Source organism: Plectropomus leopardus, chromosome 7, assembly GCF_008729295.1.
Source record: "Plectropomus leopardus isolate mb chromosome 7, YSFRI_Pleo_2.0, whole genome shotgun sequence".
Classification (NCBI taxonomy): Eukaryota; Metazoa; Chordata; class Actinopteri; order Perciformes; family Serranidae; genus Plectropomus; species Plectropomus leopardus.
Window position 1 is genome coordinate 7,166,987 of NC_056469.1, and position 26,087 is coordinate 7,193,073.

A 26,087-nucleotide genomic window follows, 5' to 3' on the forward strand; every position below is an offset into this window, starting at 1 on the left:
TTTTGAATCCAGGGGTGACCATATTTGGGCATGAGGGTAGAGCTGTGGAGAAGCGAGCGGTGGATCTGACTCAAAGTCTGTGGTCATGCCTCGCAGACAGCCTTTCAATAAAAGCTGCCCCGCCCTTAATTATGCATAACTTTAAGCCTTAATAAAAATTTAAACAGGTGACTTATATATTCTTGTTGTTTTTTGTTTGTTTGTTTTGTTCACCAGACTATAAACATGTTTATTTCTGCTGTAAAATCGGGTATTTTAAAATGGGGGACTATTGAAATTGACTTGCTTTTAGAGCCAACCTCAAGTGGACATTCAAAGAACTGCAGTTCTTGGCACTTCTGTGATCTGTGTGCTTCATTTTACAGCCCCAGAGGTTGCCACTGGATTACAACACATGTACGTGATTCCAGACCAGTGAATCCACTGAGTAATTTGTGTTGGTGGGGGACCAGCATGAGAACAGCCCGTGAAGACGAGCAAAACTTTTGTCACTCACATTTCCATCAATCTGAGTCATGTATTTGTGTTAGTTTATAAATAGCTGCTGCTACGTAGCTAAAGTGTTGTATTCTGCAGCATCCCAGAAAAACTGCAAAAGCACTTACAACTGCTTTAGCAGTTTAGTTACAACTGGCATAATTAAGTCTCCCTCTAGCATTGTCATCAAACAGCTTCAGGCGCACTATCACCACCCTCTGGACTGGAGCATGGGAGACGTGGTTTGCATGCAGCATGGCAAAACGTGGATTGTAATCACACTTGTGATCCGGCTAACAGAAAGGCTAAGTGTAAACACAAAAGTAAGTACTGAGGACAAAAGCAAAAAAAATCACATCTGGATTTTATCCGGATATGAGAAACTTAATAAGACGACTTTAAATGTCGCCATCTTTGAGCCACAAACACACAAACACACGCACATACACACAAACAAACAGACATGCAAACAGCCTGGTGTAGCACAGTTTCATTCACAGGAACAGATGACAGCCACTCCCTCAGTGTAGTCTCTCTGCTCTGTGGAAAGTTTGAAGTGGACACAAAGTTGTGGAGCCCCACATCTCTCAGTTCAGCTGGCACTGTCTGCAGATCTGTGAGTGTATTCACTAATTGGCTCCAAGAGCACAGACTCTATCCTCCTGTCTATGAGTCGACCAACTGGTGCCTTCTGTGTTCATGTTTATACTCTGTATAGTTAATATGTCTTCCGCACTGCACCGCCTGTTGGGTCTCCTTTTTAAGAAGAGGCACCGCTAGCACTCTATGTAGGCCAAGCCCCAAAAGAATATGCCATTAAGATTAGCTACAAGTCAGGACTGTCACACTGCTGCTTGCTTCTCCCCTCCCTACAGAGAAAGGTTAGAAAGGCAGAGCATGTGTCATACTGCGAAGAACACCAATGCATTAAAAAAATACACATCACAGCTGGAATTTATTAAAGCAAACACCTCTGTTAAGCAGACACACAACCAGACAGTTCACTGGGGCAAATTTGGAGCAGCACAAGACTGCTGTCTGTAATTACGCTTATTGACTTCAGCTTGAGATGACCAGAGTTGCGCTATAATGCAGTTGCAGTGTGGGGTATAGGGTGTCCTCTGGAGGGTCTGTAAGTAATCAACACCACAGCTCTATGAAGTAATTAACAGTTTTACTAAGTATTTGATCCTATGAGAAGATACACGTGATTGGCACTCATCTGTGACCAGACCTTACTGCTTGATCACCACATGAAAGACATCGTCATCATATTCATCCCTTCTAAAGAAACCACATAACACCCTCTGTGATTACACATGGGAAACAAGAACTGGCTTTTAACTTAAGAAAGCCTTACTTCTATTGGGACTATAGGGCCTGTCAAAGTGGAAAAATGTTTTTTTTAACACATCTGTAAATGATAAAATTAATGACGACTGATTTCTTTTTAGATGCTTTAGTTTCAGGCTCCTGGTAATGTGCATGCAGGCTCACCGTTACACAGTCATGGCTTAGTGGGACACTAGAGCAAAGCTATGGTTAATGTTATTACAAACACCTGTGCTTTTCAAACTATGTCAAGTTACAATTTCTGCTGTTCAGTAAATGTTTGGAAAAGGCATGTATAGCAAAAAAAAAAACCAATTAATTTTAAAGAGCAGGGAGAAGAGATGTATTTAATTCATACTACAGGGTGTCCCACACATTCATTCATTTTTTTGGAGCTGAATTGTTAATTATATGCGCTGTTTACATATATATATATATATATATATATATATATAATGTTTGGTTATTCATGCCAACACACTCTGGGAGCGCAGAGCTTACTATGGGCACAGATGAAGAAGAAGAATGTCAGAAGCATTGCAAGTGAAACTTAACCCTTAAGTGATGGGTCTTAAAGTCTGCATTCACTCTGCTGCTGCTTCTTATGCAGAGCTCCGCCTGTGCTGCGTTCAGGGACCCGCAAAAACCTCTGCATTTAGAGGGGACACAGAATGATAGAAAGAGGCACACCTGGATTTAAAAGGGAAGAAATGTTTACTTTAGTACATGAGTGTCACTGTCACACTGAACAGTTACTGTCCTAGTTTTCAAAGGAGTAACCTGGTGCCAGGCTGAAAAGAAGTGTTTCAATGCCCTCTCTGATTGAAAGTTTCAAGTCTGTTGTACATCTGACCACATCCGTCATCAGTAATGGGAGTTTTCAGAAATCTGCACCTATACCTACACCCAGCGGTGATGTCATAGTGTACTGACAAATCCTGGAGTACATTACTACATCACTGCAGTTAATTTAACCACTGAGGGTCAGCAAAAACTAAATCAGGGGAGTCAGAGTTGATAGTTAACTTATGTAATATTTTTATGCTACACTCTAAAGTAGCACTCATGCATCATCCTGCTGTATGATCACACACACAGGTAAAATTAAGGCATCATAAAGTGAGGAACAATAGTGTGCAACTAATCACAGTTTAACTGTAACATGCCCCACATGCAAACACATTATTAAGACTTTCCAGTTTAACATGAGGGAATATCCACAGAAAGCCTCCCTTCCTGCCTGCTGCTGAGCTGTAGCATGTCGACCATTCAGTGCTCATCAGTCATTGTTCATTTTTATAAAGCCCTCTGTGTAGAGAACATATCGAGATTTTTCGCGCTATTCATAACCCTGCAAATTCTATTGTAAGCAAACACTAGGCTGTATATCTGCATTGAAAAAAGAATGTCTTAAGAACCCTGGTTTCCCCGTCTTTTTCTCTCTCTGACATACAAGTAATTGAAAGCACACGTACACGTACACACATGCACACACACACACACATATACACACGCACTCTCTGTCTCTCTCACTCTCCCTTTCTCGCTTTCTCCACCCATGAATTTCTTCTTGGTTCTGCTAAGTATGCATTTTTCATTCCAGTGAGCAAGCTGCATTTGAAATCAAAGGCAGTGACGCTGCGTGGCTGTCTGGCTACACAGAAAGTGAGGAGGTAATGAAAAAAGCTGAGGGGTGAGTCAGAGGATGCTTTAATAATCCTTGCTGCCCAAAATAGCATCACTGGGACTGGACGGACTGACGACCCTCCTGGCAAACCAGCAGCAGTCCTGGCTGTTCTTGACTCGTCATGTCGGTCGCTCCATTCCTTCCTCTTTTTCTTCCATCTCCTCTGAGTCTATTATTGTCAACAGATAAGACTGCAGCAGCACGGCAACGATGCACCAGACAGACAGCCAGGCCCTCCCTGTACTAAATATATGACAAGACTAAGCAGGGTGAGGGGGTGTATGCAAAGGGGACAGACAAGCTATGGGAAGTGTGATCCAGTCAGTGGGGAGAAGGACTATGAGGTCCCTTCACAGGTGAGCAATGCTTCTTTGGTTATTGTCCAATCATTGCTGACAAATGGTGATGGGGTGCAGGCTAAATAGCTCTTCATGTTGGGTTCAAGGTTGGGCCTGTATTGTCTCATACAACACTTTTCCATGCCTGTCCTCACAGTGTTCTGCCTTGTGCGAACAAATGGAGGGAGAAAATGAAACCGTCATCTAGTGTTACCCATGGCAATCTAATATTTCTGCACGAAACCTCTCAACTCGCTTGACGTTCTTAAATTCCACCTAATCCTGCTCCTGCTCAGGGCATTTTTCTTTTTAGACAAGGAGGCTATGCTCCTACAAATGCTGAACTGCATTTAAATATACAGTAAAAGTTAGCAGTCTGCCTTTAATAGAGCAATGTGTCATCTAAATAAAACCATAATATACCTAAATTAAAGGGGTTATCCTCTGTGCAGTGGTTTATAATAGGACATCTCAGACTCACACATCTCTAAATTGTCACACTTAGTTAGCATGCTAACATTTAGCATGTACTGTAAGCATGCCAACATTAGCACTAATGTCAATTAATGGTTAGGGTGGATAATTGTTAGATGTAGAGGTATTCTATCGTAAGAACTAGACAAGTGAATATTTTGACCAGCTCTGGTGTTATGATGCATTTCATCCAATAGTTATTATGATATTTCAGTCTTGATCAAAGTGTTCAACCAACACACCTACTGATAGTGCCTTCCTTAGAACCTAGAAAAAATACCAAAGAAGCTACTTTGCCTAATTCTACATATCATACATTAAGAGATGACGGTCCTACAACACATCAGGTGATAAAATTGATTTAGCTAACTGTGCTAACGACAGACCAGAAATGTGCAACATTTTTTCGCGACATTAGATATCAAACAACACCCGGAGACTGTGTTGTATTAAGTTGCTGTGAGCTGTAGATTCACCACTTCCAAGCAAAAGGCAGTAGATAACATTATTTCAGGGCATTATGGGGCAAAGACTCTTCTCCTCTGTGCAGCATCTTTGTCCACAACTTCCTGTACAAAAGAGCAGCATGAAAGTGAAGGGCACTCACTCTGCAACAAAATCTGGGTTTCAAAGCATCCCCAGAAGTACACTGCACACTGGATGGCAAAATTTGACTTGAAGCAATTTGCGTGGACTGAGGGGTCTTCTACTGATGATTTGAATCAAATTGCAGGGGGGCAGCACTGGCATTATGCCCACTACAGTTTGTACATTGGAGACAATATCAAGAACGACTCTTTCCACTGCTCTGTAAATGCCTTTACAAGTATTCGCTGACTGCCTCTCTCTACCATCATTAATATTGTTGAATAGGAGTCTATTTCCTTGTTTTGGTACAATTAGTTTTCACACCTGATGCAAACAGTACCAGAGTTCACATGAACCATACTCAACCACTTTTTCAAGTGCACTTGGGCATGGATTGACAAACCGTGTCCAGGTAAGTTACACAATGTTCATACTCAAACTCCAATAAAATGAGCTGGACTTTGGGGTCAAGTTTATTCAGATCTGGGTGCAGATCCCTGATGTGAGAGCCTCCTAAGGGAAGTAGCCCTGATACTGAGGCTGAGAGAGAGCCCACAGTAAGTAATTTTGTTGAGTGAGAGAAAAAGTCACATTCAAATTTCTGTAGACAAACTTCCCGCTCACCACTTGGCCACTTGGTTTCAAAATGTAACTGCTCTACACAAGAACGTTGACAGGAAGACTGTCAGTAACCCATCAGGTTATACGAAATACCTGAATGTACTGAAAATACAATGTAACTGGGTAGGGCTTTGTGATGTGGTTCAGTTTACTAGTGCTACATGATGAACCGTGAAACACAATGCTGATAAAATTGCAACTGTGACAAGCTTAAGTGTTTTATGAGTGTTCATACTCTGTGGCAGAGAAAACACTGAATTTTAAGTACTGCAATTACACAATGAAGAGAACACACTAAGAAAACATGAGGGAGCCCACTTGACTGCAGCATTTCTATTTAAGTGTGCCTTTGTTCCACAGCAGTGCACACGGCATATTGCCTCTGGCAATCCAGCACAGTTCACGTTTATCACCACAGCAGCTATTTTTAACACATAATTTATAAATTAACAATAATAATACAACCAGTTATTGTAGTAATAGCTCTGTGTGTGTGGTGGGGGCACTTTACACCTTTTCAAACCAGAAAGTCAGCCCTCTGCAAATATGAAATGATTCAATGTGGAATTATCAATATTTTTAATATTTATAAATGTGAGGTCAAATGCAATATATACCTCCTCCTTATTCTGTTCTTTTCCACAAAACTAGTCATCTGCTTGAATGCTGCTTGTCACAAACAGTGGCCTAAATTGGAGGCACAGATTCCCAGGGAAAGAAGGCATAAGCACTCTCCAATTACATCCATAGGGAAGGGAAGCCACTGCAGCCAAGTTACCCTAGTGCATCTCTGTGGCTGGGCTCTGGGCATAATCAAATCAAGATGTATGCTACTTACAGTATGGCTCTCTGACTGCCCAGCTCAATAAACTCTGACTGCACTGACTGCAACATAACAGACAGAAACATACAGCAATGAAAATCTTGAAAGCTTTATCTTCATCAGGCACGCCAGACCACTGTTAAAGTCCCACTGCATGGTAACGGTCCAACGGTCTCCTTTTGAAAGATTCAATTTTCGCTCTTTCTTTTATTGAGCAAAAGACATCATTTAAGACAGCAGCAGGAAAAAATTTCAAAAGATTGTTAGATGGTAACTGAGACACATAACCACCATAGTCTCAGTTTGAACTTTAAATTAAGAGGTTCATATAAAAAGTAAAAATAAAACATCTAGAGGAAATGTTGAGTGTACAACAGAGGCTTTGTGTAGATGAAAATTAATAATCAGGTTACCAGTAGGTGTATTTTCACATCCCGACAAATGTGCACAATGAGTAATGGAATGTTGGAAGACTTACCATAGAGACCAAAACCCGACACTGAATCAGATACAGAGCCAAGCTATTAGCGTTTCTCCATAAATGAGCCTCGCAGACTCGTTGATAGACCTACCCTGTGGCATCTCGTATGAACCTTGGGATATACTATGTTAGAATACAGAGAGGTCTTTAGTGTATTGGGATATCTTGCTGGTAGTGTAACCTAGGTTATAAATGCTGTATGCACATTGGGGAATATTGTTAGGACTTTGCTGTAGTCACTCCGAGCTCCAGAGCATACAATGGCCTCTGTGTAAAACTGGACCATTCACAGATTTGGAGCACTATTGGAATATACCGATCCGTTATTCAGAGCACCACACTCTCAGAGCGGCAGAGCCTACTCAGGGCGCTAAATCTGAGGAGACGGAGCGCTAAAGGCAGTAAATATGCTTCACTTAAGCACTGATTAATTCATATAGAAATAGGAGGCTCTACCTCCTCAAACAACAGCACTCTTAGTTTAGTTTAGAGCATCAGATTGGATTTACGAACACAGCCATTGCTGCCAGCTGAGGACAGACACAAAATTTAGTCTTCTAAGTAAAGTAAAACAAATACATACACAAAGATAATATTTAAATCCTTACATGTAATTTTTGCTACCCCCACTGGGAGGTTCAGTGAGCCCCCTGAACGCAACGCAACCTGCACGAGTGGTAGCCACACAGGTTTTGTCCAACAGTGTGCTAAATTAGGCATGTAACATTTGAGAGACAAGAAAAGCAGAAAAATGGGAGACGTGTACAATGAGCTCTGCTGGAACAACCACATTAGATGATCTCATTTTCTTGATCCTGCTCAAGGACTAGTTAGGAAAGCACGTTGAAATATTATATTTTCCCATCAGTTACTCTCTGAAAATCCTCTTTATTTCAGTGCATTTTCCAAATTAATAAAACTGGTACTCTCCCCATCTTCTCCATTTCAGTTTCGTTGCCTTTTGCCGCAAGTCTCTTAAGTTAAATTCAAACAGATCGGCTGCTAGAAGGCTTGCCTGGAGGCAGACAGGAAGCTCTGCATAATGGGAAGATGGTGCTTCCCGAGCTCCTTTCTGAAACACTTTCCTTGTCGAAGAGATGTCACTACACACACACACATACACACACACAGATCAAAGAAACATTATGCAGCTAAGTACAAGGGTTGGAGCGTTCGGGAAAGCCAACAAGGAAATAGATATGGAATCTTGGATATTTGTCCAAAAAAATAAAAGAAAAATTCTATTAATTTACATGAGTTGTAGCACATAATGAGATGTCAAAAAATCATTTTTGTTTTTTTTTAATGACTATTTTAATACTTATTTTATAAGAGCTATGCTATTGCTTCATCACCTAAAATACTAGTTTGGAAAACCCAGTCATACTCATGATGCAATATAAATGCAGATAGTAAGAGTACAACTGCCTTGTAGAGAAGAATGCAGTGAAGCAATGATACAGTACTTGGAAATTGACTTTACAGCATCCACTTACATTTTTCCCAATCAAACCCGACTGCAGCATTACCTATTGGAGTTTTTACCACATTTTTGAAAAAATGCGAGCTTTGTGACAAAGTTTCACCTTTCCTATTTGTCTGATGAAAAAGCCACTTGCTGTGTTCCTGTGTGCTCAGCAGAAAGACCTTTTCTACTGCGCTCAATGGCATTGACAAGCCAATGTCTCAATCGATGAACCCACGGTCAGACCTTTGCAGAGCGAGCCCCAGACCAAAGGGCTGTCTGGGTTAATTGTAATTGCATAGGACAGCATCTGTAACACATGCCCGGAGCCAGGGAGCTGAACAGGCCAGAGGGACACTGGTCTGAGAAAACATTTCATCTACAACAGCGGTTAACTTAAACCAAACATGTGAGGAGATGGTAAACCTCATTCTTATCAGCTGAATTATGTTTGCCCACCTTTTCGCCCTTTGATTCTGAGATTTAAATACATCATAGGAAACAGCACTCTACTTGTCTGTATTACGGGACAGATGGAGTCTTTAAAATGTGTTTCATTCAGATGGTGACAGGAACTGGGTCCTTGGTATATACATTTTGATGTACCACTGCACAAGAATCCCAAACAGCTTTCAAACTTTAGTTATAGTTGTACAAATGAGAGCAGAAGTGAGGCAAAGCAGATGAGAGAAGAGGAATGCTATACAATTGCGTAAGCACGAGGACTGTGAATGGTCTAACAGGATCAAGAGAGACATATGAATAAATGGAAGGAAGCCCGGCGAGTGAAAGAGGGAAAATCTTCAAAGTCAGCTTCTTTCCTCTTCCTAGCCACCCCTGGAGATCAGATCAACTACTATCCTAAAACCTAATGAACTAGTAAACACTGGGAATTAAATGAATATTACATGGGGTTTCATTAACGCCAGCCAGCAGACTCCAAAAATAATGAAGGCGAGAAGCGGAAGCGGGAGGAGACAGTTACTGGAGCTTCTTCTTCTCTGTGTTTACTCAGCATCTGCCTGCCAGAGAAGGAGGCTTTTGATCACTCCTCAGCTGGGTTCTCCTCTCCACTGCGTGGCAGGAGAAGCCCAGGGAGGCCGCCGAGCACCGCCAGGGCCGGCTCATTTGCAACACAAATGAACTGAGCTAATTGTACACGTGCAGGGAGACAGGGGAGTCGTGCACACGGTGCAATGTTTGCAAAATATGGAAATAATTAATCTCATTGAGCTTGTGAAATACCATCAGTGTTGCAAAAGAGGATTTGAGCATGGGCTGGGGATGAGACGGATGATGATAGCAATGGGCTGGATAGACGCAGATGTTTAGATTAAGCTTTTTCATTATTGCTTTATCACACAGCTTCTTCAAGTGTATTTTTGGTAATTGAATAAATTGGAGCATGAAATAGATTTGGATTTGGGGCACAGCAATAGGATTATGTGCAAAGCAGTCACTTTCCCATTCATGAAACAATGCACGCAGATATTATGCTATCAGGTCAATTGTGCATTTGGTATGTGGTGTGGAAACAGTAATAGGAGAATCACTAGATGACATAAACAAAATTCCTAGAGCATAATACTTGTACGTATAGACCCTAAAATATTCTTAACTAATGGTGATTTAAAATCGATTCACAGATATGACTTTATGTAAACAGACTCAGTGACAGGATACCTTGAAATGTTGGTTCAGTTGTGTCATGTGGGCCTGACTGCACTGAATAACAGGGATTTAGATAATAAAGTCCACCTCTTGACCTTCTAAAGGTCTGACCTTATAAGCCTCTTTAATCAATAAATCAAATGTAAAACAAGAATGATGATGCTGTGAAGTACCTTTCGGAGGAGAGAACCTTCAAGCTTTCAAGCTTTGAATTAGCAACTCCACTGACCATCAAGGCCAGAGGAGGATATGTGGAATAACTTACGTACATGCATAACCACTAAGATCCTACACAGGCGCTAAGCTACTACTGCAAAGGCAGGCAAATTTAACCCCTCTAAAAACTGTTAAATGGTAACTGACATTGACAAATAGCATCACACATCAAGGCATATGGTTGAAAGCAAAGCACTATCCATGCGGCGTATGCAGTTTCTCTAGCCTCTCTTGGCTATTTAAAAACAAGATGACATCAGACATCTGTTGGGAAGCAGGAAAAAAAGAGTCTTTTAAGAGAAAAAAAAGACCTCCTAGGGTCTGGGCTTCAAACATGAACATACGAGTGCCGCCACATGCACTCTCACAAAGAAGCACAAGGACACACACGCGCACAGCAGAGCCAAGTCTCACATTTATGCCACTCAGCAGCCTTCTCTTAAGTCCATCAGTGAGTAGTGCGAGGGAAAGAAGTCAAGGACCCGGGGCATAGTTGGAAGTGGCTCCTAATTACGAACTCAAGTGTAGTTTTATTGGGAGGACGCCATGCCTACTGTAAGTCAACCATTAAAGGTTGAGGGTCACACACACATACATGTGCACAAGTGCCTCTTCAGCCTTTGAGGGAATCAGTCTCGCTCCATAAGCATGAAAAGAGCCCAGATGTCAGCACTCTGCATAGGTCGGTATTTCTGTTGAAAAGCGCACCATCTCTCCTTTGTTGCTCTATGACCCTTCCTCATCCTGTTTCACTGCTGAGAATGGGCTGGCCGCTTAACTCAAACATAAACGTACACCTTGTAAGGTAACATCACATGTTTCTGACCTCGGGACCGTGCTGTAGCAACCTGTAACCAAACATCTGGAAAGACAATTTCACCTCCCTCTCTGGGCAGCAGCATTAGCAGCAGTGGCAGCAGGCCTGGGGCTGGGGACATTAGCCTGATTCTTATCTGGCTACACAGCCCACCACTAGCTACCAGTTCTCTCTCTCCCTCTCGCTGTTTTAGTCTTCCTCTCTCGCTCTCTGTCTGATGCTGAGATATGATTTGGTGAGAGCAGAGAGGAGTCGAGCATATCGATTCAGCCTCTACCGCTGTCTCTCTCGCACTATTCATCCCCTTCTCCTCTGCACTTCTATCATTCCAACTCTCTCCACTTAATTTCTTTCTCTCTCTCTCTCTCTCTCTCTCTCTCTATCCACTTTTTTTCTTTCTCTCTCCAGCGTGCAATCATAATAACCCCTCTCTTAGACGCCCAGGCAATAAACTAGGGCCTCCCTTCTTCCTGCACACATCTCCCTTGGCGAGGACAAAACCAATAAAGGGCCAGCTTAATTACAGCTGCTGAGTGCCGCCAACACCCGGGTACAACACTATGGGGCTGAGGGTGGGCTGAGCGTGGGCGAGGTGTGACGGGATGGTGGTGGTGGTGGGGGGGGGGGTGTTGGAGGTTGTATAAGAACTACTGAGGATACAGTTTGAGTCTCAGTCTGACTCCCACACCTAAACCCTCAAGTGCTACTTTATAGTACTCACAGAGATGACAAAAAGAGCGGATGGTAGCCTAAAGGCTGGCTGGGAAACTGTGGGTAGGACTTGCATTCAGTGAGGCATTTAGCTCCAGTGGAGGAGCTTGGTCAGCTTGATTTTGCATTTGCAAGGCGTTTATGTGCAACTGTGGGAATGTGAAGCAGGGTGTTGCTGAAAAACAAAATATACAGTCTGTAAACTTACACTGGATAAAGAAGTGGAATTGTTATATATACTACGATATGACCAATGATATATCACGGAGGATGCATCTCTAAATCAACACAAGTGTCCAGGACTGTGCAGAGTCAAGGGAGGGACTGCTGTGGATCCATGTCCTTGTCTTTTGTTGTTTCTAGGTCTGCAGCCTGTCTCCTCCTCCTCTCCTCCCATCTTCCTCCCACCCCCTTTCCTCTTATTTTCCTCCTCTCCTTTCCCCCAGTTCTGTCACATCAACATGAATCTGGGGCTCTAGGGGTTCGGAGTCCCACAAGCTGCAGCCTGCTATGTCTGCCTCGTCTACAGCTCTGTCACCATGGTGACTGATGCCTGGGTGTTCCTGTCTCCTCCTGGTACTTTCTGTCGTCCTCTGTCCGTTTTCTTTTCTTGCTTTGTCTCTACTCTGAGCGCTACTCACCTCACACCCACAACGCTTTCTACCTGCTACCAATACAATACAGGTTGACAAGAGGCTGCAAGAGTAAAAAAATCAGAGCGGAAAGTGTGTGCCTTGAATGCTACATGCCTGACAGGCTGGATGTATGTGTTTAATGAAGTTAGAGCCAATATAGCCATGTCAGTGTGTCACTGTAAATATTGCATGTTTGTATTTATTTTATGGCATGTTTTAAAGAAACACAAGACAATGTAAGTGAAAACTTTGAATCTTTTTTGTGATGTCTGTGATTGTCACTGATACTTGTAATGCGTCCAGCTATGATCTTTGTGTAATATGCACATTTGTTTATCTGGTATTTGTCCTGTTATTTTATCTGGCTGTTTTTTTTTTCTTTACTCTGGTCCCTCTTGCAAATGAGGCATTGATCTAAGTAGAACTACATGATTAAATAAAACGATGTATAAAATTCCATATGCTATTTTCTATTTTATTTTATTCTAATTTTTTCTAGAAGCAGGACTGATTTACACACCAAAGAGATCTGAACCAAAACACAAGAATGTGGAAACAAATGCGCAAACAGGTCCAAAATGTCTAAGTAATGAGTGCAACATCACCTATAGCTGTAGGTGAAGTTAGCACAGCCCTTTAATATTCCTGATAATCACTTCAGTCAATGATTTTTTGCAGAGAAGGACAAATGAGATTGAAAGTACTGCTATTCCAGCAGGTTAGCTGCCTTTCAACATCACAGTAGCTTGTTAAAAAACTGGTTAGTTTGATTGCCCGAGCTCAAAGTCTGTTATGTAATACTGCTCTGCTAGCAAATAGTGAAAGGATGCCCACTGCACTTACAAACACACACTGCTTAAGTGGCTCAATCTGCTGGTACAGACAAATTAGCTGCTACAGATGCCATACTGAAAAGCAACTCAAATGTGGCCCCTGGTTAAGAGGTCTCACGCCTCCTTAAAGGAGTTAATTCAGGTCCCATCACTGAATTGGCTTTACAGCAGTTTTCATCTTTTCTGTGCTGTATATGTATTCATATTCTCTCTGCAGTCTGCAACTCACAAAATCCAAGTTTAAATTCAGTTTAAATCACACTTGTCATTTTTAAAATATTTAGCTATAGACTCTGAGGCAGTGCAGAGAAAGCATGTTAAAATACCTGTCATGTCATCGTGTTGAAGACATAAACATGAGCGGTCCTAAAATGTGTTAACATGTCAAGGTAGACAGAAAATCCAGAGAATCACAAATGTGTCTCCAAACAGATCAGAGTAGGATTCAACATGGAAAATTTACAATATAGCAAATGAAAAGTGACTTGCTCCACCCTCCTGTCTTTTTTTAACACCTTATGTTTTTTATGTTGTTTTTTTTCCAGAAATAACATCTCTCATTACATGCCCTCTTCCACCTTTTTGATCAGTCCCTGGTGACCTCCTAACATCAGGATTCACAGACAGGGAGGATACATTATCATTTCTATTGATCCAACATTACACCTTATCACTATGGCAACCCTGTCATCGGAGGGGACAAGTGAAGGCATGTGTGGGAGTGGGTAGAAAGCCAGGGAGGTAGGGGATCCACCTCAGAAGAACTTTCAATTTTTCCTCCAATCTGTGACAGTACACGCTGTACCACACATATAAACTACAGAATGCAGAGGTATACAGCTGCAAATATGCTGTCACTGCAGGAGAACAATTTGTGAGACTGGGATGAAGTAAACAGCTATGAGTATGAGGATGACTCACTAAAATCATCCCAAAGATTGTGCAGCCTGTTTGGAATCATTAGGCAGCAGCAATATGGGTTTTATTTAATATGCTGGATTTGAAACACAGTGCTGCTTTCAATACACTGCATCTATACAGAAAATCAAATGCAGCTATTCATATCCCACTTATAGCATCACGCATTTTGCAAAAGGCTCATCTGGGAAAAGACTATATGATGTGTACCACAAACTCAATAATGGCCCCTCGCTTCATGCACCAGTCCAACAACAGACACACTTTGGTCTCAGGCATTTCAGGGAAGCAAGCACAAAGAGCTGCCATAGGATTGTGGAGGGGGGGTTAAGTGGAAAGTGGGTGCATGTGTGTGTATTAAAGGGGGGGGGGGGGTATGGTTGCAGTTTAAATGTAGTGACCACTCAATTCAAAACCATTCAGGCCTTCTAAGAACAGATCCCCACACCCCATTAGGACCTCTCCTGACGCACACATGCATAATACATGGAAGCTGGATCTAAAAGCATACAGCCCATTAGTGGGCCTGGCCTGGGCAAGAAAGAAACAGAGAGAGAGAGAAACAGACTCACACACAAACAGTCCTGATCGAATGGATGGCCAAGCTGGCTAACACACACTTCTTGTTTTGTAGAGTTGTGTTGTTATCAGTGACTTGCTTTATATCATACTGCTAACAGACCTGGAACAGTGTTAAAAATAAAGACACACCCTCTACAAGTTAGTCATACCAATCAGCCAAGTAGGTACAACAATATGATAATTAACCAATCCTGTTGTCATACCATTCTGAGACGCTTTCAACCAGAGGCATTTGCTGAGAAGAAAAAAAGGGGTAGTGATGGAAAATAAGTTCAATTTAATCAGTCAGATGTGATGATTGCTGGATCACAGTTTCCAGGCACAGAGCCCCCGATCAGCCCTTCCAGTGGCTGAGTGTTCTGGCCATGTAATGTGAGGTGGCAGAGAGCCCAGCAATGCTGTAAATTATTTCTGACGGTAGGGTGGGGGACAAGAGGGAAAGACTTGCAGTCCCCAGAGACAGACAGTGCATGGTGTGGAGATACGGGGCCTGCGCCTATATCAAGAAATAAAAGAGGCCTGCGTGTTCTCGCAGCCCTGCTGCTGCAGAAGCGTGAGTCTGTTTGCAAGTTTGAAGCCCTTCTGCAGTCTGCAGAAAGTATCTAACAGCCATGCCTGGCCAGATGACCAGGGGCCTCTCCGTGGGGGAACGGAGCATTTAGCAGACTAATCATAATATGCTCCAATGCATCTAAGTGAGATCCAACCTCTCTCTCTCTCTCTCCCTCTCTCAACACATTTAGCTTCCTGCAAATGTATAAATACAGTAAGCCTGTGTGTTGCAGTAACACTACAGCTAATAGGTGGTAAAATGCTACATTTTTCAGATAATGAAAAGGCTAAGTAAAACATGTCATAATAATTGTGTGGTAATATATTTAAAATGCATGCCGGTAACTGATTTTTACTGTTTGTCACTAATGTATAAAACACTTCATATTTGTCATGTTAGGTAAACATTCCCTTGCTCCAAAACCATAATGGCCTGTGTTAGAGTGTGTAGGTAGCTGTGATGGTGTAGGTGTGTGACTGTGTGTGTTGGTGTGTTCGGGGTGGTGTTTCTACTCATTTTCAGCTCTGGACTCTGTTGAAAATGTACATTTACCCTCTTCACCCCCTCATGTTCTCCTCTCAGGCACAGCAGCAGCAAAGGCAGAGGCACACATGCTGCAGCAGCGGTGCGCTGGGGCACAAGCGCACGCGCACACATACATACACTGCTACGCGCAGAGCACAGTCACACCTCGGCATGGACACAGTCTACCTAAACGGTTCATTTTAGCACCCCCCCCCCACCCCACCCCCCGAACATGTGCGCGCACGCACGCGCACACAGCAAACCGCGGCAGCATCACTGATCGGCCCCATCATCCAGCCAGGAAATATCTGCAGCAGCAACAGTACTTTACTGTAGGTTGTTATTACGCAGGCTGGCTGCCGATCGATAACCCCCCCCCCCCCATACTCGTTTGACATACCAACGGGGAAGCCCTTCCTCATAAATCAGGGCATTTCTTTACAAAGGAATCACTCACCCGATGTTGCTCAACGCCTGCTCGAACAGCTCCGTCTGCAAGATGTTCTGAGGCGCCGAGAAAGCCCCGTTGAAATGTGATAAAACCGAGCTACAGAACTGACGCAATGTCTCAAACTGCATTTTCCCCCTCCGTTTTCTTTTATCCTCAGTAAATGATCACCCCTTTTCCTCTCAGCAACAATACATCCCAAAGCCTGCGCTCTCTCCGGACGCCCCCCTCCACACATATACCTCCTCAGTATTTTGTTATTATTATCTCCCGGGGGCGCATTAAACGCAGAAAAGACGACAATCAAGTTCCATATTTCTCCTGCCGCTCCTGGTAAAAAGTGTCCTTAAACGAGACGCATTCCGGGCGGGATCCTTCGGTCATAATGCTTCGGACTTGAAGCGAGAAAAATAAGGTAGTGCCGGTGCCGGTAACGAGCCTTTTCTTCTTCTCGCTGTAGCAAAAATCGCTTCTCGGTGTGCAAGAAGAGGCGAAGGAGCGCCCGAAGGAGAGAAGAAGCGGAGAAGCATCCTATACGGCAGCCAGCAGCAGCAGCAGCAGCAGCAGCATCCCTTACCGGCGCATCAGCTGCTGCCTCACATTCAACTCAAATTTCCCGTCGCCTATGAAGAGCACACACTCGCGCTAACAGACGCACGCACGCACGCACGCACGCAGACACAAACACACACACACACACACACACACACACACACACACACACACACACACACCACCGCGCTGATATGCAATTGTGCGCACTCTTTGCCATATCTCTCCATCCTGTCTCATGCACTGTTTGGGACGCGCACAGCAGCAGATAGAGCACAGTACAATACAGGGGAGAGAGGCGATGCTGTCGTCAGGTTTTTTCCCCCTTATATTCCTTATCTGGCTTCAGAGCATCAGCTCCTCATCACTAATAACAGATGACAGCCCTAATACCTCTAAAAGGGAGTGTCTGCGTGTGAGGAAAGGGCACGCATAAAAGGGGGTTTCCCGCGGGGGTTACTTATTTTTATTTTATTCAGTCAGTTGTTCAGCATGTAATAGTAACGAAAAAAATGCTACGAAGTTAAAGGAGCTCCTTAAAGCTGCTCATACAAAGCATTTGTTATAAAATATTTTTACAGGACAATAGAAAATTCTATATGGTACTACATGGAGTTATAGTTTGATGAGCCTCTCTGAAGGCTTTCCATAAATGAGTTCTGCTTCTTGCAACAAATAACAATTTCCTGAGCAGGATGATGACCTGTTTGTCTGTGGGTTAGACCTTTAATATCTAGTCCTGAGGTAAAGTATAAACACTCCAAATAAGTAGCTATTCATCAGTTAGTCTGTCAGTCAGTTAGTTAGCATAATAATGAGGATGTAAGACAACTGCATATATCTTGCAGATTAAAGATAGGATTATAATATTATAATTATAATAGTGTTGCATAACTCCATGAAACCCATCCGTTAAAGTTAAAGTTGAAGTCAAATTGTTTAGTTATTGAAGTTACTATTACTATCCAGTATGGTGGATATCGATACTTGATACCTTGAAGTTATTGACTGAAATAACCAGGTATCAAAACTTCTACAGTCAAATGATACCTGCATTCAATCCTTTTTGTAACCAACCAGGAAAAAAAGACTATTTGTATGGTATTGCTCAGAGCCAATCACCACTTGCGCTTGTCGATTGGCTGTGACATGTTATTGGTCTGGTACTGCAGAAGCTTTAACCCATACAGTCTGGTGTGGTGAAGATGAACATGATGTATTTGATGGAGATGTCATTTTAGCCCAAGATGCCACCAAAATATTCCAAAGGATAGCTATACTACATGCTTGTGACATCTGGTGGCATTTTATGCAACTGTATACTTCCATTTACATGATGGTTACCAAAAAAGGTAGGAAAAAATGTAGCAAAATAAGTACTCTGTTAGTATTAATATCACTTTTAAAGTACTGATATTGGTACTGGGAGCATATTTTTGTTCATCGATACTACTATCCAGCCTCTCATTTAAGATATCGCCCCCTTACTAGGTTAATTACATCCCTACCTTGCCAAAATTCAAAATTAGCCCCCAGTAGAGCAGATTTTTAAGCAAAAATATTTCAAAGCTTTCCATGACACATTGCATCTATTTAGACCATTTTTCACAGTTAACAGAAAACTCTTCGCAACACATGAAAAGGCAACATAAATTTAAAGTAAACCCTTGATTTTTACAATCTAGGTCTTTTATTAGGTTTTGCCACCTTATCAGTTACATGTTTTTAACAATGAATGAGCTTCTTTTTTCACAGCAGACTTGTCATATTATGAAAAGCACAGGTCTCGATACAACATTAATGATGGCTGTGATCCACTCGAGTGCCCTGGTTAACCAGTGGGACACGGAGCCAGCAACTGAGGCAGCTAAATAGAATTTAGTCATCATTACTGGAAGTATTTACACCTGTACTTTCCCACAGTAGAATGTCTGTGAAAAACACCAATTGGTTAATTCACGGATTAATTTTAGTAAAAAAAAACACTGATTTATTTGTTTACAGTTGAATATTAATGGCATTACCCCATTTTCTGCCATAAACATCCATTCAATTATTAACATTTATTTGCTAGTTAAACTATGACCTATACCACTTAACACAACTTGTAGTTGTCCACACATGCAGTCTTACAATGTATAAGTATAATGGGGATTTCAGGTATGTTTCTTTGGGTCTACTAATCTTTCTCAGTGTCTGACCGCTCATGTTGCTCGAACACTAAACTCAGTTGAAAAGGTTTTGGTGTCACAGCATCATCATTATAATTTGTCAGTAAATTTCATATTAAATGACAGCAATGACGACCAAAACTATGACAACTAGAAAACACTTAACTCCATGTCAACTTGAATTATTTGGTGAAATTACTACTTTAAGGCTGGTAAGGTAGTTTTGTATTACTGGCTGATGAAATATACATAAGATGGGGCTTCTTTAGGTACACATAGAGCTAAATTGAGACAGACTTGGTTAGACGAAGCAATGATGAATTGATCTGTACAAAGCTGGACTGGGTTGGGATTGATGTTAAAGGGCCAGTCCAGGCCGAATGTGTTCCTATCCCTTTTCTGAAATTTCTGTCAAGCTGAAAAGCTCTGCAGCTCAGCTGAATGTGTTGAAAAAAATGCAGAATCGGAAGAAATTCCACCAGTGAGTATGTCCCTATCCCAGTGTAATCATTGTTGTTTCATCAGCCTCACCCAACACTGCAGCTGTCCCAGCGTATCTGTGTGTTCATTCAAATGACACCTCTGAGACCAAGATAAATTAGAAGCCTTCCCAAGTTATTTCTCCTTATAAATAGACTGTCAGCTTTTTCCCCTCCTTTCCTTAGCAGAACAGATCCTGGAGTTAATTTAAACATTCTTTAAGATTAATGAAAGTGGGTTTTGGTGCTTATGCAGTGGGAGTTCTATTTATGGACTCTCTGTTATCCATCATCAGCATTATCCCGTGAATTTTCAGACAGCCAGTTTCCTGTTGTGTCACTGCGTATGTAGGCAATGCCAAAGCGAGAATCGCTCCCTGGTACCATCTCCACCTCTCTAGCCATGCAATCAATTAATATACAGTGGCAAGAGCCTGGACTAGAACAGAAAGTGACTGGATGACTGAATGCTCGGAGCAGTCTGATCTATAGTCTGATCTATAGTCAGTCTGATCATCCATTAAAACCACCTTAAAGCAGCCAGCCATTTGAGGAGAAGACGGATAATATACTCCGGTTGCACTGAGACACAAAATATTGTTATCCTGCATCACTCTTAAAGGTTTATAGCAGTGCAGCTTTGATTACAATTTACAGTTACAGATGATGTTCTGCTCTTTATTGTGTTATTGTGCAGCGTGTATTCATAATATAGAAACATAATGGATGAGGACAACGAGGATAGCACAAGAGCACAATTTCACCAAGACGGGGAGGAAGCGTTTTTCGGAGTTATAACAATGCTTCTGAGTATGTGTCACAGCTGCACAGCAGCCTCATTACACTGTGAAAGCACTGAAAGTATGTACACTTATCTCCAACACTCACTGCTGGCGAATGGGCAGGTATGTTGGATATATCCATCAAAACATCCATTTAGAGCAAAATATCAGGCATTTAAACCAAGCACACTTTTTCCCTAGGAGCTCTCCTATTTCTGCAGGTTCTGAGGGTATTAAGAAGTAAATACAAGGTTGCAATGGCAGAGAGAGGACACACAACTAATGAGTTGTGTCTCCAAACATACTGCAGGCACAGGCTGGTGCATGCTGGTTTGTCCCAGTGCTAAACAAGTGGGGGATATGGCCCACCAGGTGTGCGTTTACAAGGGCGACAAAGAATAGGACCAGGGACATTGGCTGGATTGGGACAGAGTCAAATTCACCTTTTTGTCTTCCGCACCTCCTCCTATAAACATGCATCTGCATGTAGAAGATACAGGGCTTACTCAAAGAGAGAAGTCGAGTTTCCTCGCTGCCACTGTGTCTGTAATCATTTCACTTTACAGATCACAGGTTTGTTGTCAAAAACTCACTACAATTTTAGACATTCTCGAGGGGAAACCTAAAGTGTTCTGTACATTAGTCCAGAGAAAAACAGTTGATTTTTGAGTCTCATTCCCAGGTCGTCAAATACACATTGATTTGGTAGCTGGACCAAACATCCAACCCAAAGTGTTGGTATTTGATGACCTAGGCATGAGAATAAACAATCAACTCTTTCTCATGAGTTACATACAGCACTTTTAATTCATCTTACCAACTTATGTATGTCATTATACAAGTCTTGTCAAGTTTAATTATAGTCTAAGGTTGCACTAAACAAATGTTGGAAATGAAAGTAGCTATGAGCTTCTTTTCTTTCCTCTGTAAGAACAAAGAGGAAGGAGCCCCCATGTGGACATCAAAGTAACTACCTTATTTGACACCAGTATCAAGAAATAAGCAACCGGATATAAGATTCACACACACAGCATGTCCGTGTTGTCAGCATCTGCGAGTGTGCTACTCAGAGGGGGCCTTTAGTGCATGTGAAAAATGAAACACAATGTTCTGCATTGGAATTCAGCCTGCTCATGCTGTCCTTTCACAAGCATTTTAATAATGCTTAATTTCTGCCAGTGCCTGACTTGGCTTACCGACATTACCGATGACAAAACATTAAGTTTTTAAAAATGCAGTTTCTCTTAAAAGTAGCAACAGTTTACAATCTAGCAAACACCCCTTGCCATCCAGTCCTAGCTGAGCGTGGCGCAAACCATCTGTGTTGATATGTGCTGTATGTGAGTGTCTGTGTGTGAGAAGAAGAGAGAGAGAGTGAGTGGGTGGATGACTGTTGTAGAATTGCTGAGTTAGTGCCAGATACAGTATCTGTGTCTCCGTCTCCTTTACAGGCCTCATGGGCTCCATGTACGAGCCGTTTTATATGGGGCCTTGACTGGCTCGCTAGGAGACATATCTCTTGTGCTAGGCTTGAATAATTGTTCTGCAATATTTTTTACATAAAACACATATCTCAGTGCTAATGCTAAAAGTGCTCTGGTGTAGGTACATCTACGCACCTTCATGAAGTGACATCATATTATCAAGTTCAACAATCTACCTGATTTTACACAATAATAAAAACTACTCTGTGTGACTCATATAGTGGGTGGATACCCTTTTGGTATATGGAACTGACCTGTCTATGGGTGCGTCTGAGTACCTCAGCCCCGATCCGTTGTCAAGGGACGCCTGTCTGGGCAGGAGCCCGCCGTGAGGTCTGCTTCTGTCTGACGCTGGTGTCAAGTCCCCTGAGGCTCCCTGGTAGGGGTACAGAGACGGGTCCTGCAGTTTGGCCTTCTTCCCCTGTGGCCCGCCCTCAAACACGCCCCGCACCTGACCAGGCCCCGAGCCGTAGAACCACGCCCCCGATTTGGTGAGGATTTCTTGTTGTTTTCGGCACAAGTTGCATACCCACATAACCTGCAGGGAAGAAAAGGGGGCTGTTAATATTTTGGCATGGTGACTGGCAGGGAATGGTTGTCTTATAGAACCTAAAATGAGCTGTAATGGAGTGATTTGGATTTTTGTTATGTAAAGCTGTAACTTAACGTTTAGGCATGTCGCTGTTCTCGGGTGAAAAGCTCTTTACATCCAAAATGTTATCTTTCAGGAAATTAGGTAAAAATAGTCAGATTTTGAAAAAAAAAAAAAAAAAACAACTCTAAAAGAATCTTGGAGTTTTCACCCCACAGTGACATTATTCATAAACAGTATTGACAATTCACATTGATGAGGTGAATGATGAAATATTTTTACACATGCAGCAGCCTTTGATATAATTGCAAGTTAAAATGGGTTCAGTTTATTGTTATTATTATGCAGTTTCTGTCTGTGAGTCCAAATAATTCCCTGTGCATCTTTGTACAGATCAAATGTCCTCAGGTATGTATGCTGAAAATGAGATAATATTTTTTATTCTCTATGATGTATATTAGCATTTGTTACTGGATAGCAAACTGCAACAATTCAGAGGCAACATGACTACTGATTGCATAGTCTTACGTAATGGGGGGGTACAGTAAGTTGAGAATGCAATTGCAATTAGTGCACTTTGGCGAGATAAATGAAAAAGAAAACTTTTTCCTTCTGTTACTAGGACTGGAGAGATGGAGATTTTTACTGCTCTGTGATGCCATGCCTTTATCTGCTCTATACTGCTGTCCCAGCAACCAGCTCACAACATTAACCTCATAAATCTAGAAACGGACAGGAGCCCTGATCACTACACATGCATTTACACAGACAATTACATACACACCCACACGAACATGTACATAGACAGTCAGACAGACAGACGCACACACACAGACACACATGCTTAAAACTCGGCATCAAGTCTCAACATATATGGTTTTATTTGTATAAACTGTATCAGGAGATATCTGATACGGTGAAACCTGAATCTCACTCAGGCCTGCTCCAGGTGACCACACCTGTCTCGTTAACACTGAGCAACTTAAAGTTGATATCTAAGTGCGTCTGAGAGAACTACGAGCTTGCCAAGTGATTGACAAGCCAGACGGCCAGTAGGGCGGCCAAGAGCTACTGCAGCCCCCCACCCCCATCACACTCCCTGCCTTTACAGTCCCAGTGCTGAGTCAGTGCATTACTGTTATTAGTGTGAGCGAGCTCTGAATGCTGCCTCACCCACCATCAGTTGGTCTGTGGCTTGCTTTTTTTCAGTAAGCCTTGAATCAAATAAAAATTGACTGATATGTTATTTCTAGATTAACTGAACTCCCTTTAACTGTGCCGGTCTGAACAGTTACAGACTGAAGCTGTTCAATGGCTGGGGTTTGTAGCCATAGCCTAAACCACTGCTTATCTCAGTGACTGGCTGGACCTGAAGAACAGGGTGATACAGAGTACACTAGTAACTGCTGTGGAAGAAACCCAACAAATGAACACAGGGGCTGGCAACCTGTACTCCGCCATGTTAACTTTTTGCACTATCACATGGATAAAAATAAGAAGTTGTATGGGTTGTCTGGGTTGTGTAAAAGAAAAAGCAGTCGTCCAATTACACTGCTCTAGATTCAGTCCCCAGCCTCTTATGGCTGGCTGAGTCATCAAACATGTAAGTGTTCATGGGTGTAAAGTCAGTGGAAGATCATATCGTTGTCACTGAACTAGCTTGCTTGTTGGGCAGGGCAGGGCGCTTGTACAAAATCTGGGAGGGATTTCATGAACTACCACACCATTACACCATCCTTGTGAAGCTCCCAGCTGGCAGCTGTCTACGTCCTCCTTAGACTGAAGGCATGAGATAGCAGCATCAAGTACAGTGTTTTTAGTAGTCATTAGTGGTGATTTCAATATCTGTTGAGGTTATAGGTGTGTGTAAAAAGAAGATAAAATTGGCATTTGGTCCGAATGTGCAAATATTTACAGGTGAAGCACCCAGCAAACTATGATTAAAGGCTTTCAGCCACAGCCATTTTGTGTCAGGTTAGGCTGTTATTATATATTATATAGTCACACTGCCATTACTATAATACAGAAGAAATAAGTAGGCAGGACAAAAGAAACTGAGGTTTGCAAGGTAACACAGATTGACTCTGACCTGGCACCTATCAGTAGATATGGCATGCTTTGGAAAAAAACAATAGACAGGCAACACCAAGAGAAAAGGTTGCCTTAACCAGTTCTGTCATGGATCAGAACTGTTGGAATGTCCAGGATTTCGTTTTCAAACATGCAACATCATTGAAACAAGCAGGATAGTGACTTCTGTGCTTTCTCTGCATTTGAGCATGGAAACAGAAAAAAAATAACCAAGACACATAAACAGAAGCCTGCCTTACTTCGTACTGTCACATGTGACTGTCGTTCCCATCTTAAAGCTAACTAGCAATAATGATTCAAAATTTCAAATTTAGTGCAAACAAGCTTAACAGTCACTCTGCAGGCAGCATGTGAAAGGCCTATGTGATATTGACACATGAGGCATTTATGGCCAGCTATCAATGTTACAGATGGGCTATAACTGTGCTGACACACAATGGAAACAGGGAGGCTACAAATTGTGCTTTATGTGTCCCAGAGGAGTGCAGCCAGTGAGGCCATGACTGCCTCTTTAACTAGGGTCATGGTGAGAGCTCTGCAGTGAACCATGAGTCATCGGCTAAGACCCGGGAGCCACCATGGCCAGGTTTTCTGCTAATCAGCCACACCCCACTTCCTGCACCTGGAAGTCACATACATGTACATAATTACAGTACATGTTTGAGCTTGCACACAATCTGTATTTTACTTGACATTATACCTATTAAATGAAAATAAGTCTGAGGAGTTTATCTCAGATTAAAATTATCACATGGGGAGGGCAATAAGAAACAGACACTACTTGCCTTCTGTTGGATTTGTGTTTCAGGTACAGCAGGTTCTGCTAGGGGGATTCAGCACCTCCAGTAGTTTACACTAGGGGTCTATTGACACATTTTTTGAGATAACACAGGCCCCAGGGGTTGCATGTACCCCATCTCAGGCAGAGAAAGTCATAGCTAACATCCTATCAGATCATACAGGTTATTAATATAGTCATCCAAGATGGACCGATTTGAAAAGTGGTTTAGATTGCCATATTTTCTATCCATAGTGTAGCAGTTACAACACAATTAGACAAGAATGCCTGGTAGCAAAGTCCTTATATCAAAGCTGCATTCAACAATGTGGCAAAGAGTGGAAACATCATACAGACAGAGTTGCTAAAACATTTTTTTTTTAAAAAAAGGCAAGGCTAACTGACCTTAAACACATATATTAATACATCTAATGGAAATAATGAAAGCACAGGGCGCATGCCAAAGTGTTATACAGAAAGTGGTGGGGTGTGGAACCCACTTAAAATCTGAATTCACTTCCCAACTCATGTGAAAAAAAAATCTACTTAGTGATTCTTCATTTCACAAAAGATTCCCCTATTATGCAATTATTAAATGATCAATCTTAACCTCATCCATTCTGTTAATAGTTTCCACAATCTGATCGATGACCCCCGATTTTTTACTTTCGCATGAACCCTTTCAGTTGGATGAATGCTATCTTTAGACATTCTGTATCCTTATAATGAAATGTTGAAACGCAGCATGCACTGCAGAGTTTAAGCTTCAAATATCACCTGTGGTCAATTACTAAAATCTGCCTTCTCAAACGGTCCAGTTCCTTCACAGAAATCTGCAGCCTATGACCTACATATTTACCCCTCCAAACTGCAATTAACATAGAGTTAGTTGCCTGCACCTCTCTGGTCTGCCAATAATAATTAACCACATTCTAAGTCCTTGGACTGCACATGTCAAGCTCC

General features: G+C 42.1%; 1 protein-coding gene across 9 annotated transcripts in view; it reads right to left on the reverse strand.

The window, feature by feature from the left end:
• The window catches only part of rims2a (regulating synaptic membrane exocytosis 2a), a 160,418-nt gene that overhangs the window by 90,739 nt on the left and 43,592 nt on the right, over positions 1 to 26,087 (reverse strand). For 7 of the 9 annotated variants that reach the window (XM_042490876.1, XM_042490880.1, XM_042490878.1 and 4 more), the window contains one exon: positions 21,918 to 22,201. In XM_042490876.1, coding sequence (XP_042346810.1) covers positions 21,918 to 22,201 — 284 coding nt within the window. Of the gene's footprint in view, positions 1 to 16,204; positions 16,390 to 21,917; positions 22,202 to 26,087 lie in introns of those variants that run through there. The other 2 variants (XM_042490883.1, XM_042490882.1) reach the window with 1 other exon arrangement.